General features: G+C 38.5%; 1 protein-coding gene across 3 annotated transcripts in view; it reads right to left on the bottom strand.

Annotated features, from left to right (window-relative positions):
• Positions 1-1,269: 1,269 nt before the first annotated feature.
• COL6A5 (collagen type VI alpha 5 chain) overlaps positions 1,270-21,320 on the bottom strand; it is a 130,539-nt gene continuing 110,488 nt past the window's right edge. The window contains exons 38-41 of one of the 3 annotated variants that reach the window (XM_046676902.1): positions 19,755-20,444; positions 17,883-17,979; positions 16,710-16,954; positions 1,270-2,098 (exon numbers count right to left, since the gene is read on the bottom strand). In XM_046676902.1, coding sequence (XP_046532858.1) covers positions 2,079-2,098; positions 16,710-16,954; positions 17,883-17,979; positions 19,755-20,444 — 1,052 coding nt within the window. In that variant the 3' untranslated portion in view covers positions 1,270-2,078. The remainder of the gene's footprint in view (positions 2,099-16,709; positions 16,955-17,882; positions 17,980-19,754; positions 20,445-21,320) is intronic. The other 2 variants (XM_046676911.1, XM_046676918.1) reach the window with 2 other exon arrangements.

The following is a 21,320-nucleotide window of genomic DNA, read 5'->3' as shown; positions in this document are numbered from 1 at the left end:
TTCCCTAACTCTAGCGACCTTGACTTAATGCAAACTTCTCAAGTCAAGGATAGTTATATATATTTTTAAATTTTCCACAATTCTTAACACAGTTCTGGATGTAGCATAAGGATTTACTTAAATTTTACATTTATTTTGATGACTTGGTTCACTCTTTTAATTATGAAATATGTCAGGGATCCAAAAGTGTATAAAAAAATAAGAAACACCCATTTTTCCATCACCCAGATTAAGAGATAAAACATTATAATGACAGTTGAACCCCGGCTTTACCCCTCTCCATTGAAAGATAACCATTGTCTTGAATTTGGTGCTTATTGTCTCTATATATGCTCTTACTACAGTTGTGGGTGTTCATAAACAAGACATAGCATTACTTCTCAGGTTTTAAAATGTCGTATAAATGATGTCATTATGTATCCTTCCACAACTCTTTTTGGTTCAATACTATCTTTGAGATTTGTCCGCGGTTATAGATACAGCTCTAGTTTATCAATGGGACTGCTGTATCATATTCCATCGTATGAACATACCACATTTAGGACATTTTGGTTGGTTTCAAGTCTTCACTCAAACACAGAACACTGCAGTGAACGTGTTCATGTTTGCTTCTCTGTGTACATGTGCAAGATCTATAGGCATATAAATCTAGTAGTGGGATCACTGGGTTGTAGGATATGTGCATCGTCAACCTAACTAGATATTGCTAAGATGATGCTCTAATGTAAAGGTGGAACAATTTACACTCCCATCAGCAGGGTGAGTGCCTCTGGCTTCACATTCTTGATAACCCATGTTACTTTCAGGTTTAGGGGTCTGATGTATTTTTTGTGCATACATTTAAACACACACATACACACCAGGATTCTTAGGGAAAAACAAAACTAATTCATTAAATGAGTCAAGTTTGCTTTAGAAGTTCCCAGAGAGCAACAAGTGGCTACTTTAAGATTTTTGACAACCTAGAATTAATTGATTGGATTATTTTTAAATCATTAAAACAGGAGTAATGTAAGGAAAATTATGTGGAAAAAGTACAAGATTGCCTATAGTAATACCCCATTAACAGTCACTTTTTAAAATATACAATATATACTCATGGACTTGGCAATTACCTGTTGCCTTAACCAAATTGGATGATTTTTAAAATGAATTCACTCTTGGCTTATTTTACATTTTATGTATATTTTTCAAATATGTTTAATCACGTACTGGCATTCCAATGGGTCTGAGGGAGACTTCTGTTAAATAAAAATGAACAGAACAAGCTTCCAGGTCAGACTTGCTTTTATTTCAGAACTTGTCTCTTGCCATGTTGTAATTCCCAAGAAGCATTCCGGTCATACAGAACCGGTCATCCTTTTTCATAATGTTTTGTTTTTTGCAGCAAAAATCAAGTACACACAAAGCAAAGTATACCAAAACATAAAACAAATGATGACAGCACAAAATAGAAGTTCATACAATTAGCCTCGTTTCACTTTTTTCTTTCTCACAAATTCCGTTCTTTTGTAAATGTCTTGGTAAAGAGCAAGCATTGACTATGGTGATGGCAGCCTCACAGGTGGGTTTTACAGGGCAATCAGTGCTAGATGCAACATTGGGGTCTTATCAGAACTGAAGACATAGGCATGGGTGTCTAGTTCTATGAATAGCTAGAAGACATTCCCAGAAAATTCTAATTGTAACTGCTTTTTACTCAAGTCCCATTTGAGGTATAGATAGGATGAAAATTATGACAGAAATCTTATTTAGGCAGATACATCATTGGAATTGATGCCTGACCCATACAGAGCTGTCAAAGAAAAAATTCAGTCAACTCTTCAAGGTCAGTTGTCCCAATTCTCAGGAGAAACAAAATCATTTCTAGTTTCTCAGGCCTGTTCATTGATGTCTTCACTCAGAAATGTGTTTCCCTCAGATTTGAAACAGAACAAATTTAGCATGTAACTAGCCAATTCTTTTCATGAAAAATTCCTGCCACCTAATGCTCCACCTCTAACAGATGATTTATGCTCTCTGGTTACAACCACATGGAATTACACATGCCAATGGAGCTATCTTCTTTGCTGCTATGATCATCTTGCATCCTCACCATCTGCAAAACATTAAAATATGCATTGCTCTTAATGTCACAGGATTTGTTTAAAACATTCCTTCTAGAGTCTACTCCTTTTTATGCCCCATATGAAATGAACACATGTAGTTTTACCATTTTCAATAGTCAAAATAAAAGTGTGATGTGATAATACATATAAGTGAGCAACTTATAAGTAGAATTATGGTTATACTTCTTCCTAGGAAAACGTTGGTACATTCATGTTCTGAAATTTCATGCTTAGCACATTTGGTGGCTGGTATCATTGATTCAGAGCTAGAGGGAATGTGCAGAGCTGGATGGACTATGTCCAAAATCCCTCTGGTCTGTTTTTTAGCATTAATTTCTAGGATAACATTCCTGCCCCTCCTTCCCTCTTCCCTCTTTTCCCTGACCACCTCCATGTAAGATTTGCTTCCAGCATCAGCACCTACTATTCTTCTTCAGAGGGATCCTGTCCAGCCTCTGGAGTGGCTTTAATCACATGCAGCATCAGTGCCTGGGAGTTTACGGCCCTCCCTAAGGCAGCCCTTGACCAATCAATGACCCCCAGGGGAGTAAGAAAGCCTGACATCTTTGCCTCAGGTCAGAACAACTCTGCAGCATAAGTCACAATCCTGAGTGCCAGGAGGAGCAAGCTGAAGCTGGCCTCAATGGCACTTGGTCTAAGATGACACCCTTGTTTGGCTTCTACTCCTTCCCTGTCTTGCTGCCTCCATTCCCTTTCTAGTTCTCCCGTGAGTGACAATCACATGCACAAGAATCCTCACCTCAGGGTCAGCTCCAGGGAAGCTGGCCCCACATAGGATCTGAGAAATGATCCTACCTTCTCATCTTTGGACACTTTTGCTTACATCTCCTCCTCAAAGGAAAAAAATTATGAACTCCTGCCTTACATATTTTAAAGTTAACATCTAATTATTTTATTATGAGTTTAAGTGATTAAAAAAGATGTAATTTGTGACATATTGTAAAAACTGACATTTAAAAATAAAACTTCCACATTTCTCTTTTAATTTACCCAATGGAATCTAAATATCATAGTGATTCAATACCACCATTATCGATTTAAAATATATGTAAATACGTTCAGGATTAAAAGATATTTTGTAATGTTCATTTCTCTCCTTAAACATGTATTTCTATTCCAGATACTTCCTTCACAGAATTTCATTCTAACTGTAATATATTTACATGCTTTAAGATCTTTTCTTGTTTGTCTAATCATAGTTCTCTGCAGCAAAAAACATATATTTAAATGTATGTCTTTTATTTCCTATGACTATAACCTTCCATGTGTTAAAATTTTTTCTAGATGGATTACCAGTCGAATTTATCAAAACACCAGGTATATTTAAATTTTGGTAATTCTATCAAAACAAAAAGTAAAGATTTTTATTGGAAATGCATTTCTTAATGAGATGGGTAGTTTTTCTCTATTATTTTTACTTATTAAAATTTGTTAAGAGTGAGGCAAATTTTAATATGAATTCTATTAATAGTTATTCTTTTAGATTTAAGCACTGATAAATATTGTTTACATAGATAGATGGGTAGTGAAGGAGTTTTATTATAGCAGTGTCAAACAATTCTTTGAGTTGTTTCTGAGTTTATATGCCAAAAACCACCCAGTAATCTTGCAAAGTGTTTTACAGAGAGGCGTCAAGATGGCGGCGTAGGCAGACTCTGAACTCACCTCCTCCCATGAAGACAACAAATTTACAACTACTCTAGGAACAATTACCCCTGAGAGAGAACTGAAAACTGGATTAAAAGAACCCCTGCAACAAGGGACAGTCCTGACAGAGGTAGAAGAGGCAGAAAGTCCTTCCTGGAGAGAAAAAAATTCCACCTTTACAAGCCACGGCACCTCATGGCCAGCTGGAAGCAATCCTAAGCCACATAGGGGATCAGCCCCACCTTACAAAGCCTAAAACAATTGCATGCTCCTGTGCATGGGGCCAGCCCCACTCAGCTGCAATCCTGAGAGAGCTGACAAGAGCCTTGCAGGCCAGAAGCCTACAGCAACTGTAAATCCCTGAGCCTACCAACCAGTCAAGCTGAGGGCCTACTCACTTAACAGATAAACTGCAACAGGAATGTACTATTAGACCTTGCAGCCAACTGTGCTGGGGCTCCCCATGCCCAATAAAGTGACTAAATGGTCCATAGCAGTCACACGCAGCTGAGTATCACAACCAGCTAGCCAGGGGGACACCCAGCCTCCCTGGGCACCTGCAGCAAGTGCAACCCTGCCACAACAGAAAGACACATGTAACTCACACAGGGGTCAATCCTAGAACATTTGGAACTGGTGACAAGAGGGAGGCACCCTGCCAGGCCTCATAAGGCATCTCTTACATAAGGACACTTCTCCAAGATTAGGTGAGGTACCTGACCCACCTAATACATAGATATAAGCACAGAGAAAGAGGCAAAATGATGAGGCAAAGGAATACATTCCAAAAAGAGAACAGGACAAAACTCCAGAAAAAGGACTAAATGAAACAGAAATAAAAGGTCTACCTAACAAAGAATTCAAACAAAAAGTCATAAGGATGCTCACCGATGTTGGGAGAAGAATGGGTGCACTCAGTGAGAACATTAACCAAGATTGGAAAATATAAAAAAGAACCAATCAGAAATGAAGAATACAACACTGGAAATGAAAAATTCACTAGACGGACTCAATAGCAGAGTAGATGATACAGAAGAAGGGATCAGTGAGCTGGATGAAAGACTAGAGGAATCACCCAAGCTGAAAAGATAAAAGAAAAAAGAATTAAACAGAATGATAACAGTCTAAGGGAACTCTGAGATAATAGCAAGTGCACTAACATTTGTATTATAGGTGTCCCAGGAGAAGAAGAGAGAGACAATGGGGCAGAGAATCTACTTGAAGATATAATAGCTGAAAACTTTCCTAATCTAAAGAAGGAAATAGATATCCAGGCACAGGAAGCACAGAGAGAACCAAACAAGATAAACCCAAAGAGGCTCACAACAAGACAGATTATAATTAAAATGTCCAAAATTAAAGACAAAGAGAGAATCCTAAAAGTTGCAAGAGAAAGGCAACAAGTTACATACAAAGGAAACCCCATAAGCCTATCAGCTGACTTCTCAGGAGAAAGCCTACAGGCTAGAAAGGATTGGCACAATATATTTAAAGACTGCAAAGGAAAAACCCTACAGCCAAGAATACTCTACCTGGCAAAGTTATTCAGAGTGGAAGGAGAAATAAAGAGTTACCCAGACAAGCAAAAATTAAAGGAGTTTATCACCAAGAAACCAGTTTTACAAGAAATGCTAAAGGTACTTATTTAAGTGGGAAAGAGAAGACCACAGATAGGAATAAGAAAGTTATAAAAAAAAAAAAAACAAAGGCAATAAAATCACTGGTAAAGGCAAAAATACAGTAGAGGTAGCAGATCAACCACCTATGAAGATAATATGAAGGTGAAAAGACAAACGTACTAAAATTACCTATTTCCATGATAAGTGGGTAATGGATAAACATACACACAAAAAGAGGTTAGATATGATATCAAAAGCATAAAATGCAGGAGGAGGGGAGTAAGAGAGTAGAGCTTTTAGAAAGAGGTCAAATTAAAGAGACCATCAACTTAATATAGGTTGCTATATACATAGGTTATTATGTATGAACCCCATGGTAATCACAGACCAGAAACCTATAATAAAGACATAAAAAATTAGGAGAAAGGAACCCAAGCATAATACTCAAGAAAGCCATTAAACCACAAGGGAAGAGAGGAAGAGAAGAAGAACTACTGAAACACCCAGAAGAAAGGTAACAAAATAGCAATAAGTACATACTTATCAATAGCTACTTTAAATGTCAATGGACTAAAAGCTCCAATCAAAAGTCATAGGGTGGCTGATTGGATAAAAAAAACAAGACCCATATATATGCTACATAGAAGAGACACACTTCAGACCTAAAGACACTCACAAACAGAAAGTGAAGGGATTGAAAAAGATACTCCATGCAAATGGCAATGAAGAGAAAGCCAGGGTAGCAATATCTATATTAGACAAAATAGACTTTAAAACAAAAACTGTAACAAAAGACAAAGAAGGGCATTACATAATGATAAAGGGAACAATCCAACAAGAGGATATAACACGTGTAAATTTCTACTCACCCAACATAGGAGCACCTAAATATATAAAGCAACTATTAGCAGACATAAAAAGAGAAATGGATAGTAACACAATAATAGTAGAGGACTTCGACACTCCACTTATACCAATGGATAGATCATCCAAACAGAAGATCAATAAGGAAACAGTGGCCTTAAATGACCCATTAGACCAGATGGACTTAGTAGATATATACAGAACATTCCATCTGAAAACCACAGAATTCTAACTCTTTTCAAATGCACATGGAACATTCTCCAAGACTGATCACATATTAGGACACAAAACAAGTCTCAATAAATTTAAGAAGACTGAAATAATACCAAACATCTTTTCAGGTCACAAAGGTACGAAACTAGAAGTCAACTACAGGAAGAAACTCAGAAAAGCCACAAATACATGGGATTAAACAAAATGCTACCAAACAATGATTGGGCCAGTGAAGAAGTCAAAGGAGAAATCAAAAATATCTGAAGACAAATGAAAATACAACATGCCAAAATTTATGGGATACAGCAAAAGCAGTTCTAAGAAGGAAGTTTATAGCAACACAGAGCTACTCAACAAACAAGAAAAATCTCAAATAAACAATCTAACCACACCAGAAGGTACTGGAAAAGGAGAACAAACAAAGCCCCAAATCAGTAGAAGGAAGGAAATAAAAATCAGAACAGAAATAAATGAAATAGAGACTTAAAAAACAACAGAAAAAATCAATGAGACCAAGAGCTGATTCTTTGAAAAGTAAACAAAATTGACAAAGTTTTAGCTAGACTCACCAAGAAAAAAAGAGAGAGGTCTCAAATAAATAAAATCAGAAATGAAACAGGAGAAATTACAACAGACACCTCAGAAAAACAAAAGACTATAAGAGAATACTATGAAAAGATATATGCCAACAAATTGGATAATCTAGGAGAAATAGATAAATTCTTAGAATCATACAACCATCCAAAACTGAATCAAGAAGAAATAGAGAATTTAAATAAACCAATCACCAGGTAGGAGATTGAAACAGTAATCAAAAACCTCCCCAAAAATAAAAGTCCAGGACCAGACAACTCCCTGATGAATTCTACCAAACATTCAAAGAAGACTTAATACCTATCCTTCTCAAACTGTTCCAAAAAATTGAAGAGGAGGAGAAGCTTCCTAACTCATTCTACAAAGCCAACATTACCCTGATAACAAAACCAGACAAGGACAAAACAAAAAAAGAAAATTACAGATCAATATCACTATAGTACATCGATGCAAAAACCCTCAACAAAATACTAGCAAATCAAACACAATAATACATTAAAAAGATCATACACCATGATCAAGTGGAATTTGTTCCAGGAATGCAAGGATGGTTCAACATCTGCAAATCAATCAACGTGATACACCACATTAACAAAATGAAGAATAAAAATCACCCAATCATCTCAATAGATGCAGAGAAAGCATTTGACAAAATAGAGCTTTCATTTATGATAAAAACCCTGAATAAAATGGGTACAGAAGGAAAGTACCTCAACATAATAAAGGCCATATATGACAAACACACAGCTAATATTCTCAATGGAGAAAAACTGAAAATTATCCCTCTGAGAACATCAACCAGACAAGGATGCCCACTTTCACCATTCCTATTTAAGATATTATTGGAAGTCCTAGCCAGAACAATCAGGTAAGGAAAAGAAATAAAAGGGAGCCAAACTGGAAAGGAAGAAGTGAAACTGTCACTATTTTCAGATGACATGATTTTATATATAGAAAACCCTAAAGAATCCACCAGAAAACTTTTATAAATAAATGAATATGGTACAGCTGCAGGATACAAAATCAAGATACAAAAATCAGTTGCATTTCTATACACTAACAACAAAGTAGCAGAAAGAGAAATTAAGTATACAATCCCATTTGTAATTGCAACAAAAAGAATAAAATATCCAGGAATAAACTTAACCAAAGAGGTGGAAGATCTGTACACTGAAAACTATAAAACATTGTTGAAAGAATTTGAAGATGACATGAAGAAATGGAAAGATATTTCTTGCACTTGGGTTGGAAGAATTAACATCGTTAAAATGTCCATACTTCCTAAATCAATCTACAGATTCAATGCAACCCCTATCAAAGTTTCAACAACATTTTTCATAGAAATAGAAAAAAGAATCCTAAAATTTATATGGAGCAACAAAAGACCCCAAATAGCCAAAGGAACCCTGATAAAAAAGAACAAAGCTGGAGGTATCACACTCCCTGATTTCAAAATACACTACAAAGTTATAGTAACCAAAACAGCACGGTACTGGCACAAAAACAGACTAATATATCAATGAAACAGAATCGAGAGCACAGAAATAAACCCACACATTTATGGACAGCTAATTTTCGATAAGGGAGCCAAGAACATACAATGAAGAAAGGAAAGTCTCTTCAATAAATGGTGTTGGGGAAACTGGACAGCCATGTGCAAAAGAATGAACGTAGACCATTATCTTACACCATACACAAAAATTAACTCAAAATGGATTAAAGACTCGAATGTAAGATGTGACACCATGAAACTTCTAGAAGAAAATATAGGTAGTAGGCTCTTCAACATTGGTCTTAGCAGCATATTTTCAAGTACCATGTCTGACCAGGCAAGGGAAACAATAGAAAAAATGAACAAATGGGACTACATCAAACTAAAAAGCTTCTGCACAGCAAAGGAAACCATCAACAAAATGAAAAGACAACCTAACAATCGGGAGAAGATATTTGCAAACCATATATCTGATAAGGGGTTAATATCCAAAATATATAAAGACTCATACATCTCAACAACAAAAAATCTAACAACCCAATTAAAAAATAGGCAAAAGATCTGAACAGACATTTCTTCAAAGCAGATATACAGATGGCCAACAGGCACATGAAAAGATGTTTAAAATCATTAACTATCAGGGAAACACAAATCAAAACTACAATGAGATATCACTTCACTCCTATCAGAATGGCTATTACTAACAAGACAGGAAATAAGTGTCGGAGAGGACGTGGAGAGAAGGGAACTCTCACACACTGCTGATGGGAGTGCAAACTTGTGCAACCACTATGGAAAGCAGTATGGAGTATCCTCAAAAAATTAAGAATAGATCTACCATATGATCTGGCTACCCCACTGCTGGGTATTTATCCAAAGAACATGAAAACATGAATGCATAAAGATACATGCACCTCTATGTTCATTGCAGCATTATTCACAATAGCCAAGACTTGGAAGCAAACTACGTGCCCATCAAGGGATGAATGGATAAAGAAGATGTGATATATTTGCACAATGGAATACTACTCGGCCATAAGAAATGATGAAATCTGGCCATTTGTAACAACATGGATGGACCTTGAGGGTATTATGCTAAGCGCAGTAAGTCAGAGGGAGAAAGCCAAACATCATATGATCTCACTCATAAGTAGAAGATAAAAACAACAACAAACAATCACAGAGAGACAGAGATTGGATTGGTGGTTACCAGAGGGGAAAGGGTAAGAGGTGAGGGAAGAGGGCAAAAGGGGTGATTAGGCACACGTGTGGTGATTGATTGTAATTAGTCTTTGGGTGGTGAACATGATGTAATCTACACAGAAATCGAAACATAATGAGGTACACCTGAAATTTATATAACATTATGAACCAGTTACCACAATAAAATAAATAAATAATTTAAAAAAAGGTTTAATAAAAGAATCTGTTAGTCACTAGACGACATTTTCTCACTTCCGGGAAATGTACCCAAAAACACTTTACCAAACAACTATTAATTATACCAGCTACTCTTTCACTTAGAGGCACAGAGTTTAACTCAAGAATCCAAATACGGTGGCAAAAATTTAATATTGCTAAATTAAGCACACTTGACACATGGGCTATTACTATATTTTTTGATAAAATAATATTTCTTATAATCTGTTTTACATATTTTTCTCTTCAGAATGTTGAAGTTGCAACTCAGCTCATTCACTTTATGCGACATGTCCCCATATAGCATAATTATGGCAGAACTGGTCCTCATTTTGTAAAACCAATCAACATCCCTGCCTTAGATAGAGTCTAATTTCATCTTTTAATTGAAATAAGTATGTTACTGAGGGTATCTGCGATGACATCTTACTTAGGATTCCATTCCAAGATAGGTAAACCATTGAGGTTCTTGCTATGATTTTTTCTGCCTGATGAAACAATGCTTGCTCTCCATCAATATTTCCCCTATATGTTCTTTGCTTTATTCTCATGGAATTCCCACTCAGGAGAGATGCATCCTTTGACAAGAGTTGGGAAATGGAATGGGCCAGATTACTAAATGAAATTTACCATCACTTCTGTCACCCTCACTCTATACCTGGATTCAGAGCATCCAAACAGGAGTTCAAATGCCCCATTTCTAGTGACACACTTCTTCCTTAACAGAAACATGTACAGAATGGGAAAGACCTGAAGCCTTACCTAGCTTAAAGGAGGGCTATAGACCCAATATTTAAAATGACTCCTTGATTGACAACACCACCCCAACTCCCACCCCATGCCTCCCTAGAAGGGTTTTACATCTGAGCAGAGTACCGTAATCAGATTTAGAACAGCTGACAAATATTCCATTTTTGTGTGAAGTCGGGGGCATTTGTAAAAGGGGATGCAGGAAAGGCGACCCTCCATGATCCCTCAAACACAAACTCTAAAGGTAGAGTGTCCTTTAAGACTAGTTTTTAGAAATCCATGTATTGGAAATTCTTTGGTGTCCCACGGTATGAAAAACACTGGCTTTGCCCAAGCTCCTCATTATACAAATAATAAAGTTGAGGTCCAGGGCAATCAGGTGACTTTTCAAGATCACAAAGCTAGTTAGTGACAGAACTAAAACTAGCATCAGGCTCTCCTCATTTCCTGCCTGGCATTCTTTCCACCATGGCCCTCAGCTCTAATATCATTTGTCATCATCACTATCATCATTGTCATTACCATCAGCATAATTTTAAACAATAGGTAACACTCATTAAGCTTTTATTCTATGCAAAGTGTTGTTCGAAGCACTTTACATTCATTACTGTTCACAGTAGCCTATGATGTAGGCTCTGTTATTATCCTCATTTTACAGATGGGGAAATGGAAGCTCGGAGAGGCAAAATGACGTGCCCAAGAACACATGACCAGTAATTGCAGACATAAGATTCAAATCCATGTCTGATCCCTGGATTCACTCTTTCAACTACTGTTTCCCAAAGTGGTTTCTATAAAACACCAGCCTGATAAGATGCCCCTGACACAAGATTCTGTGGTCAAATTGGTTTGACTATTGAATCTCTCAGAATCACGGTGTACATTAGCCTATTAAAGGCATTGAGAAGTCCTGCAAAAAGGACACTTACTTATCAGGGTTTTACAGGAAAATAATTCTTTTCCCAATACCCATTAATATCTGGTGAAAAGACCCCCATCAAAGATGAATAATTTAGGCTCAATATGTATAATGCTGGGTCAGTAGTTCTCAAACTCTAGCCTAAATCAGAACTCTCTGGAGGGCCCGAATCCCAGAGTTTCTGATTCAGTAGGTGTGGGGGGCAATCAAAAATCTGCATTTCTCTTGAGTTCCTAGATGATGCTGATGTTACCGTCCAGGGACCACACTTTGAGAAACAACGCACTTGATGTTAGAAAAAGAAAGGCTAAGAAACAAGCCGTGGTTGGCATAATGGGAAAAAGAATACAGTTATGCTTTAGGAAATCCACACTAAAATCTTGCAAATGTACACTATAATGAGCAAACAGAAAATCTGTGCATTAAGTAGATGGACAAAGTGAAAATAGAAAAATGGGCAAGTGAAAATAAAAGCCCACTCTCTTTGGGAAAATAGAAGATAAGCAAAGTGATATAAAGGCTGATCATTCTTCACAATGGATTTTTATTTTTAACTGTCAAGTGTATTACCAGGCTTAGAGAATTCATTCAGGGATAATACTAGTTGATTATGTGCCAGCCACAGGGTGTATTCTGAGCTTCATATGTGTCATCTCCAACATTTCAACAACGCATAGATAGATTTTATTATCTCCTTTTCGTGGACTAACTTTAAGGTGAACTTGTGTTCTAGAAACATAATTATAGACTATAAATCATTGCGACAAAACAGCATTGGACTTGGTGCTGTGATTAGTCTTCGGTAAAACCCACAGTTCAGATGTCTGTAGCTTCCACTTCCTTATCTGTAAACAGATACAGTACAACTCAGTGATTTCTAAAGTCATTCCAATTTCCAAATTCTAACCTTCCAGGATTCCAAGAAAAAAGCCAACTGTCATTTTCTGAAGAGACTCAGACTGACTTCACGGAGCAGGGCTGGCCAAATGTCACCCGATCAAGCTGTTGGCTAGAACTCTCTGAGGGAAATGATTAAAGACGTCTTCTACTCCTAGATGTATGATGGATAATTCAACATAAAGATGGAGAAAACTTTTGGAGGAAAGAAATTATGGAGAATGATAACAAACAAGAAAGGGATTGGTCATGTTCACTTAATAATCCTTCCGATTCTACCAACCTTCTCATTTCCAGCAGTGAACCACCGTGAGATACCTCACAGGACTGATTCAATCAGGATTTATAGCAGTGTTTTCCAAACTTGTATGCATGCTGGAATTGCCTGTGGAGCTTCAAAAAAGCATGGACGCCTGTGTCTCACCCCCAGAGAATGCGATTGAATTGATGTGAGCGTGGGCTGGACTATGAAATTGTCAACAAATAGCCAGGTGATTACAATGAACAGACAATTTTGGGAAATGCTGATTTATAGGGTTCTTTCCTGTGATTGCATTGTTAATTATATCCCCTACTATAGACTGAATTGTATCCCCCCAAAACTCATGTGTTGAAGCCCTAACTCCGCATGTGACTGCTTTGACGATATGGCCTGTAGGCAGGCTATTGTGGTTAAATGAGGTCATAAGGGTGGAGCCCTGATCTGATAAAAGCGGTGCCATTCTAAGGAGAGGAAGAGCCACCAGGACTCTCTCCATCATGTTAGGACACAGCAAGAAGGTAAGCCGTGTGCAAGCCAGGAAGAGAGCTCTCACCAGGGACCAAATTGGCCAGTGCCTTGATCTTAGACTTCCCAGGCTCCAGAACTGTGAGAAAATAAATTACTGTTGTTTAAACCACGCAGTCTACGGCATTTGTTATGGCAGCCTGAGGCTAAGACACCCACCCTCTTACAGTCACCTCCCCGTCTCTGAAAACTCTTGGGAAAACACACTGAATCAGGAGTTGCCAGCCCAGGGTCATGTCCCAGTAAGGCAGAAAACCTCTTTGAGCTTCAGTTTCTCCACCTGCATCTGAGGCATAGTAACTCAGGGTTATGAACACACCGGGTTTGGGAGGGAACCCAGTGAGATCACATGTATGAAATTACCTTACAAACAGTATAGCTCTGTTCATGGGCGAGCTGCATCTGGCACCTGCCGCTTGCTCTTACTCACCCAGCCTCCCTTCCAAGCCCTGACATGATTTCTCATTCATGTCCCTTCCTGGGTTTCACTTGTCCACTATATTCTCTCACCATCCAGTCACCAGTCACTTGACCTCACTCCAACTCCCTGCGGACCCATCTTAGCTCTCCTTCAGAATGTGGCTGTTGGCAACAAATTCTCAGTTTTCCTTCATCTGAGGATGTCTTTATTTTGCCTTCATTCTGCAGGGCTATTTTCACTGGATATAAAATTCTGTGTTCACAGTTCTTTCCTTTCAGCACTTTAAAGAAAAAACGTTGTTTCACTGTCTTCCCCCCTTCCTGGTTTCTGACGAGAAATCCAGTCATTTGAATAGTTGTTCTCTTCTTTTGTAACACGTATTTCTCTAGATTCTTCAAGAGTTTTCTTTATCTTTTGTTTTCAACAGGTTATGATGCGTCCAAGTGGAGTTTTCTCTGAGTTTATAAAATTTGTAAAGTTACCTCTTACCAATTTGGGAAGTTTTTGGCCATTATTTCCTCAAATATTTTTTCTGAATGAGTCTAATTTTCCTTTATTTCTACTTTCTTCTAGAATGCCAATGAAACAAGTGTTAAACCTTTGATAGTGTTACACAAGTCTCTGAGGCTCTGTTGATTTTTTAAAATCTCTTTTCTTTCTTCAGATTTTATAATTAATCTATCTTTAAGTTCACTGACTCTTTCCTCTCTCACCTTCACTCTGTTATTGAGCCCATCCAGTGAATTTTCTCATTTCAGATATATTTTTTCTACTTCTAAAACTTTCTTTTGGCTCTTTTTTGTTTTCTCTATTTTTCTGCTGAGAACAGCTTTCTGTTCATTTCAAGTTGTTTGCCTTTATCTCATGGAGCAGAGTTATAACAGCTGCTTTAATGTCTGTGTCTGATAATTGTAACATCTGAGTCAAATTGAGGTTGGCATCTGCTGACTGTCTTTTCCTTTGAGAATAGTTCACATATCTTGGTTCCTTGTATGTTCCACAATTTTGGATTTTTACCCTGAACATTTCGAATATTATGTTGTATAGACTCTAAGTCCTACTATAATTCTCTATAGAATTTTAATTTGTTTTTTAAGGAGGCAATCAACTCAGTTGGTTCAGAATGCAAGTGCTAGCTCATCTTCTGTGGGCAGTGGTTCTAATCTGTTTGGTGTCCACATCCTTCATTATCCTCTAGAGGGCCTTTCCCATCCACGTACAGCTTAGCAGAGAGCCTGGGATTTACAAGGTTTCCCTAATTAGAATGAGAGGATCCCCTTCTCCAGTTCTCTTCTCTCTGAGGTGATCCCCACATGCTGGCCAACAGGGCCTCTCTTCCCAGTACCTCTGGCCAGGAAAACAGGGTTTCTTTTAATTTTAGGTATCTGGGCTTCCACTCAGCTCCAAACCATGAGAGCAGACCATCAGAGAAAAGAGGGGAAAAATGGGGATTTCTTTCACTACTTTTGACGAACAGGGGCCCCTTTTCCCAGTTCTTCTGCCCAGAAATACAGGGTTTCTACTGAGTTTTAGCAACCTGCTCCACTCCCACCACAGCTCCAGGACTAGGGTCTGCCCCCAGCACAAAGCCATAAAAGAAAAAAGAAAATGGGAAACTCATGCTCCTTCAGAAAATGCCTGCTTTTGTTTACTTTACAGAGTTCTCAGGTTGCTTTTTATGTTTTGTCCAGAGTTCTCAGTTGGAATCAGTGGGAGTGGTTGGCAGGATGGGGTTACTCCATCTTGAGGCTGCAGCAGCTTAGTCCATCTTGACCAGAATCAGGTATTTCATCATATATATATTTGATTTTTCTTTTTGCATCTTATCTTCTCTCCCCTTGCTGTCTATATTTTTCATATTTTCTCTATCTTTATCTCTCCTGTTTTCCATCATTTTGCTGATTTTGTTCTATATCTATATACTAGCTATATCTACAATTATACCTATATCTAATATATATTATATATGTGATATATATTATATATGTGATATATATAATATATGTAATATATAATATATAGTATGTATACGTATGAAGTATACATACAACATACATACATACTACATACATATATAGTATTTTATTATATAATCATACAAAAATTTATTTATCATATCTGCTGTTGGGCATTTTTGTTCCCACTTTGGGGCTACTACAAACAGTGCTGTTATGAACATTCTAGTACATGACTCTTAGAGAATATATGTTTTCCTATTGGGTATACACACTGGAGTAACACAGCTGGGTCATACGATAGACATATTTTCAGCTTTAGTAGATATCCAGGAATATTTATTTTAAAATAATTGCCCATATAATTGTGGTATACAGCAAAGGTTGTGAACAGCTGCCTTAGAACCTACTATAGCTTCCTGTCTCCATCTCTTGCTTTCTCTTTAGCTGTAGGTCCATAACCATTTCCACACACAGCCTAAGAAGCTGCCCTCAACCTCCACAGAGACCTCTGAACCACAGCAGCCTTGTTCTTTCCAGGTCCCACTGAGGCTGGGGCTCAGGTACAAATCTACATCTCAGACCGGGAAAGCCCTGGTTGCTCAGGGAGAAGGCAGACCCTGAGTGTTCAGACTCTGGAGGCTCATTGCATAGTTCCTCCCCACTCCCATTTTATACAAGGGGGCAGGGCTCCTCCCGCTTACTCAGGTCCTGTGGTCCTTGTTCTTGTCCTTCTCACATCTCCATTCCCTGAACCCACACCAAGCATTTACACTGACTTGTAGTTCTGGTTTTGTCAGCACCACTGACTCCCTTTTTTGCTTTACTGGAATTTTAGCTCCCTTGCCCCCTTATTTTGGGGACCTCTCATAACCCTAGCTGATAAGCCCCTCTTCCTATCATCTCTACCTGTCCCAATGAGTTCTTCTTGCTCATCTTCCACCAGGGGAAAATCCAAACAAAAGTACTTCAGGACCTCCAGTTCTATTTTACTCAAGGTTACCTTTTTTATTTTGTTGTTTATCATTTGCTGGAGCTGCAGTTTCTTCTGAATGTGCCTCCTCCTTGTCTTTCATCATCAGTTCCCCAGTTGAAAAGAGCATGTATAACTTCCGGATCAAATCAGTAGTGATCTCAGAACCACTACTGTGATTGCTCCCTACTACAAAGACATGCTGCTCCTGGGAACCAAATTCACCAAACAGCTCACTGTTTTCTGTCTCTATTTCATACACCTCAGGAATAAAGCTGAGGTCACAGAGAAAAGAGATGAAAATACGTTAGCCAAGTCCCTTGCAGGATTAAAGGTAAATACAGCCAGACAATACAACAGGAATCAATTTCATGTGCGTGATTGGAAAAGTCCAAATGCTGTTTGTGGATAACTTTGACTGAGGGGCAAATTTTTAATATTCCAAAGGGAAATTAGACATTTGTGTCAGCAGCTTAGGACTCCAAACCAATATTATTTTCATCACTGAATTTTTATTGAGTACTTAAGGTTGTACTTTGCAAAATCAAACTTAAAAGAATCTTTCCCACCACTCTTCATATGAGTTCTGTTTTCTAAATGGCAAATGTTTTTGTTGCTTTTGTGACTTTTTATTTTTCATGTTTTTCTTCTGCTCTAAAATTGTTACATCTAAGCTTTGATACTACAGTCATGTGCCTCATAACAACGTTTCGGTCAATGACAGACTGCATATATGACAGTGGAGCTGTAAGACTAGTACCATATAGCCTAGGTGTGCAGTAGGCTAGACCACCCAGAATTCTGTAAGTGCACTCTATGATGTTCACACAAGGACGAAATCACCTAACAACACATTTCTCGGAAGGTATCCCTGTCATTAAGCAATGCAGGACTGTATAAGTTTTCTATTTTAGTGTTACATAGTTACTAATAAGGTATTAATAATGGCCTCTTATTTTCCTAAAAGCAACAGAAATGGAAACATGGTTCTTTCTAATATGGGTCATATCTTATCTGTTATTAACACCAGATCTGTACTGTCATCACAAACCAGGAGCATTTAAACACACACACACCCACCCACACGCACCCCTTACAACCAAACTTGCGTCCTTAAAACTAAAACGCCATTCATTTAAAATTATTTTCTTAAGGATTTTTTTGAGCTGTAGTATTACCCAAACTGCGAATTTGTCAACTCACAAAACAGAGTTTTCTGTGCCATCGTTCTCTGGGTTGGGAGAGCTGATGTTAACACACTTGGGTCTCAGATCTGCAGGGGGATATTTGTTGATGGCACCTGGAGAGAGAGTGGGCTGGTTAATCTAAATTTTACCCTTCCATGTTCTGGCTATCACCCCAAGTTAGTTCATCTTTTCCTGTGGTTGGGGGTGTTTTCAAGAGAAAATTAATTTTGTAAGGGACTCAGGAAAGTAGGCACCCTCTGACACTGCAATACCTCATTGGCAAAGTCAACGAGATACAGCAGTGATTGAGTCAAAATGCTCATGTTCTGTCTGTCAAACCTTGTGATATAATTCAAGGACATCTATTAATCCTTTCTATCATCTGTTTCTCTCCCTCTAAAAGGAGGATCTTTCTAGAAGACAATAATTAATTATTGAAATTGCCTGCCCTATTTATCTTGGGGTTGGAAGAAGGCACCATTTTTTGTAAGTGACGAGCCTGCTACCTAATACAAAATCCTGAGTTCCAAGATGCCTGAGGGTTACATGAGCCCTGGGGCTTTCAGAGTGCCAGAAAGTCTGCAGCCCCGTGATTCCCTGGTAAAGTTGCAGGAGCTGCAGACAGCCATGTGGCCTCTGCCCGCCTCCCAATCCTCAGCACAGGCCAGGACTTGCTTGATGCTACAAGCTCTTAGGGATGCTACTACACCATGTCTAAAGTTACAACAGATGGGGCAGCCACTCTCAAAGCCCCACTGTGAAAAGAGATCCTTAAGCCCCCTGCCTGGCTGTGCCTGAGCCAGTTGTCTGGGACAGAGGTTCTAGAAGAGATTTGTGCCCATGGCTCATAGGAATTCAAGTCAGAACCAAAAGTAATTTACAATGACAAGACAAAATAGAAGTCCTTGGAGTAGGTGGAGGGTGGTGGTAGTGGGATATATTATTTATTACAGCAGCATACCTTGTTAAGGGTCTAGGAATTGAAGTATAGTTTAACGGATAAGAGCACAATTCTGGGGTCAGAATGCATGGAGTTGAGTCTAGAATTTGCCAACTATTAACTGTGAGCTTTTGAGCAATTTATTTAATGTCTCTGAACCTTAGTTTTTTCACTTGTAAAATGGGGATATTAATACTCTCCTTTGAGGGCTGTTTGTTGTTAGTCCTGTCAAGTCTATTCCAACTCCTAGTGACCCTGTGGACAGTAAAGTGGAACCCTGCCTGGTCTTTTTGAGCCATTCTCTCACTTTCTAGCACTATATCAGACAATGCACCACTGCTATTCACAGGGTTTTCATGGCCAATTTTTTCGGAAGTGGGTGGCCAGATCCTTCGTCTTAGTCTGTCTTAGTCTGGAAGCTCCACTGAAACCTGTCCCCCATGGGTGACCCTGCTAGTATTTGAAATACTGGTGACATAGCTTTCGGCATCACAGCAACACACAGCCACCACCACAGTATGAAAATCGAAAGACAGTGGGTGGTGTGGTTCCCTGATTGGGAAACAAACCCAGACCATGGGGGTGAAAGAACCAAATCTTACCACTAGACCACCAGGGCTGACTTGAGGGCTGTATTGAGGATTAAATTACACAATCCATTTAAAGAACTTGACACATAGTAAACCACTTGCAGATTAGGGATAAAAGACACTTTAACCCATATGGAGGGTTTTCTGGCAAAGACCCTAACAGTGCAGCGGTAAAATCTAAGGTCAATAAGACATGAGATTTTTCTCTGTGGTTTTCTAACTGCCTCCTACTCACACCTTAGACTCCAGCACTCTCAACTGAAGTGAGGATCCTCTTACTAAATCAACTGATGGATTAGACACAGAGACATTAAATCTATTGCAGAAGCAATAGAAGAGAAAAGGTTTAATGACTTACGTCTGATCGAATGGACAAATGGCTTGACAAACTTGACGAAATAGTTCAAATCTGGCTTGTGGGTTCGGCCAAGCTGAACTAAGTGATGATCCAGTGGGCGGCTGGCTAATTCTTCTAATTCCTTGTCATTGTGTATGGGACCAAAGGAAAATACAAAAATAGAGTAGCCCTGACACTTGGCTCTCAGAGATACACTTCTTAAGACTTCCTTGTCTAAGGGGTTGGTTTCGCTAGCAGATATAACAAAGATAACTTTGTTTTTCCTCAGGTTGGGGGTTCCTACAAAGACATTGTCAATTGTCCATTGCAGGGCATGGCCAGTAAAAACATCTCCATTGAGCTGTTGAAGAGAGTCTTGGAGATGATGTTTCATTTGGTATATATTGTTATAAGTAACCAAATCAAATTCCAGGTAAACAGGGCATTCTTCAGTGTTGGGCATATAGCCTAGAGGAGAGTAGCTCAGGACTGCCACTCTATCTCCTAAGGGGGAGGTCAGAGGATCTGGGGCAATGTGAAAGTAATCAAGCACCGAGGCGATAAAAGCTTTCACTTCCTTAAACTCATCACTTCCTACTCTTTGGGAAGCATCTATGAGGAAAGCCACATCCATGTAATATGCTTGATGAGAGGCATCTCCAGGTTCATAAGTAAGACCTGGTCCTTCTTTTCTGCCATGGTTTTCATGTCCTGCAACAGAATAACTCAAGTCACTCTTTTTAACAGAAAGATAAACTCAGAACTCCTAGCCAGGGATGGCAAATACACAGCATGGGGTTGTTGCCAAGATTCATTCCCACACCCGTGGCAGACATAATTAATTACAGTACTTGTTTCTAGATGCATTCTCCAAATATGTCTCCACACAGTGCATGGAGAGCCATTACCATTCGCCAAGTGTTGTCAGATAAAAGGAAACTTATTTGCTACCTCATCTCAGATCTTTGTCAAAAGACTGATCGATCCTCCAGCTATTTTGATATGCAAGATGAAAAACACGCAGTTATTTTTAGTGAACTCCAAGTGGTTACAAAACTTAGAGTACATATTTGCATGAGATCTAATTATATGTAATGACCCCAAAAGTATATATGTCAAAGTCACATTTATTGACGTCATAAACACATACACCTTTATACATACTATGCACCATAGTGTGATGTCACGAGAGCAAGTATCAGTGCTGACTTTAGACTCCAAATCTGTGTAAGATGACATACTTTAAGACCTTGGTACTCAAAGTGCCATTATGCAAACAGTTCATCTGCCCATGACAACATAAGGAGCTTGTACCATGATGTAAGTCAACTACATTACTAAGCACACTCATTAGTTCAGCTGACTTAATTTTTTTGCAGCAAGACTTTCTCAGCGAAGGAAATAGTGCTTTGATTTACATTCTGATGCTAACTTATCTTGTTGCTGACCAGCACTTCAAGTAGCACTGCTCTAAGCCTAAGGGATCATGAAACCATGTCCATAATCATGGGCATGATGGCTGGTGGGTGAAGCCATGGCAGGAAATGCCAGCTTAGAAGGACAGGAAGTAGGTGGCCAATGTTCTTT

Source organism: Equus quagga, chromosome 1, assembly GCF_021613505.1.
Source record: "Equus quagga isolate Etosha38 chromosome 1, UCLA_HA_Equagga_1.0, whole genome shotgun sequence".
Classification (NCBI taxonomy): Eukaryota; Metazoa; Chordata; class Mammalia; order Perissodactyla; family Equidae; genus Equus; species Equus quagga.
The sequence above is the reverse complement of the archived record's forward strand: the minus strand, read 5'-3'. Positions and strand labels throughout refer to the sequence as shown.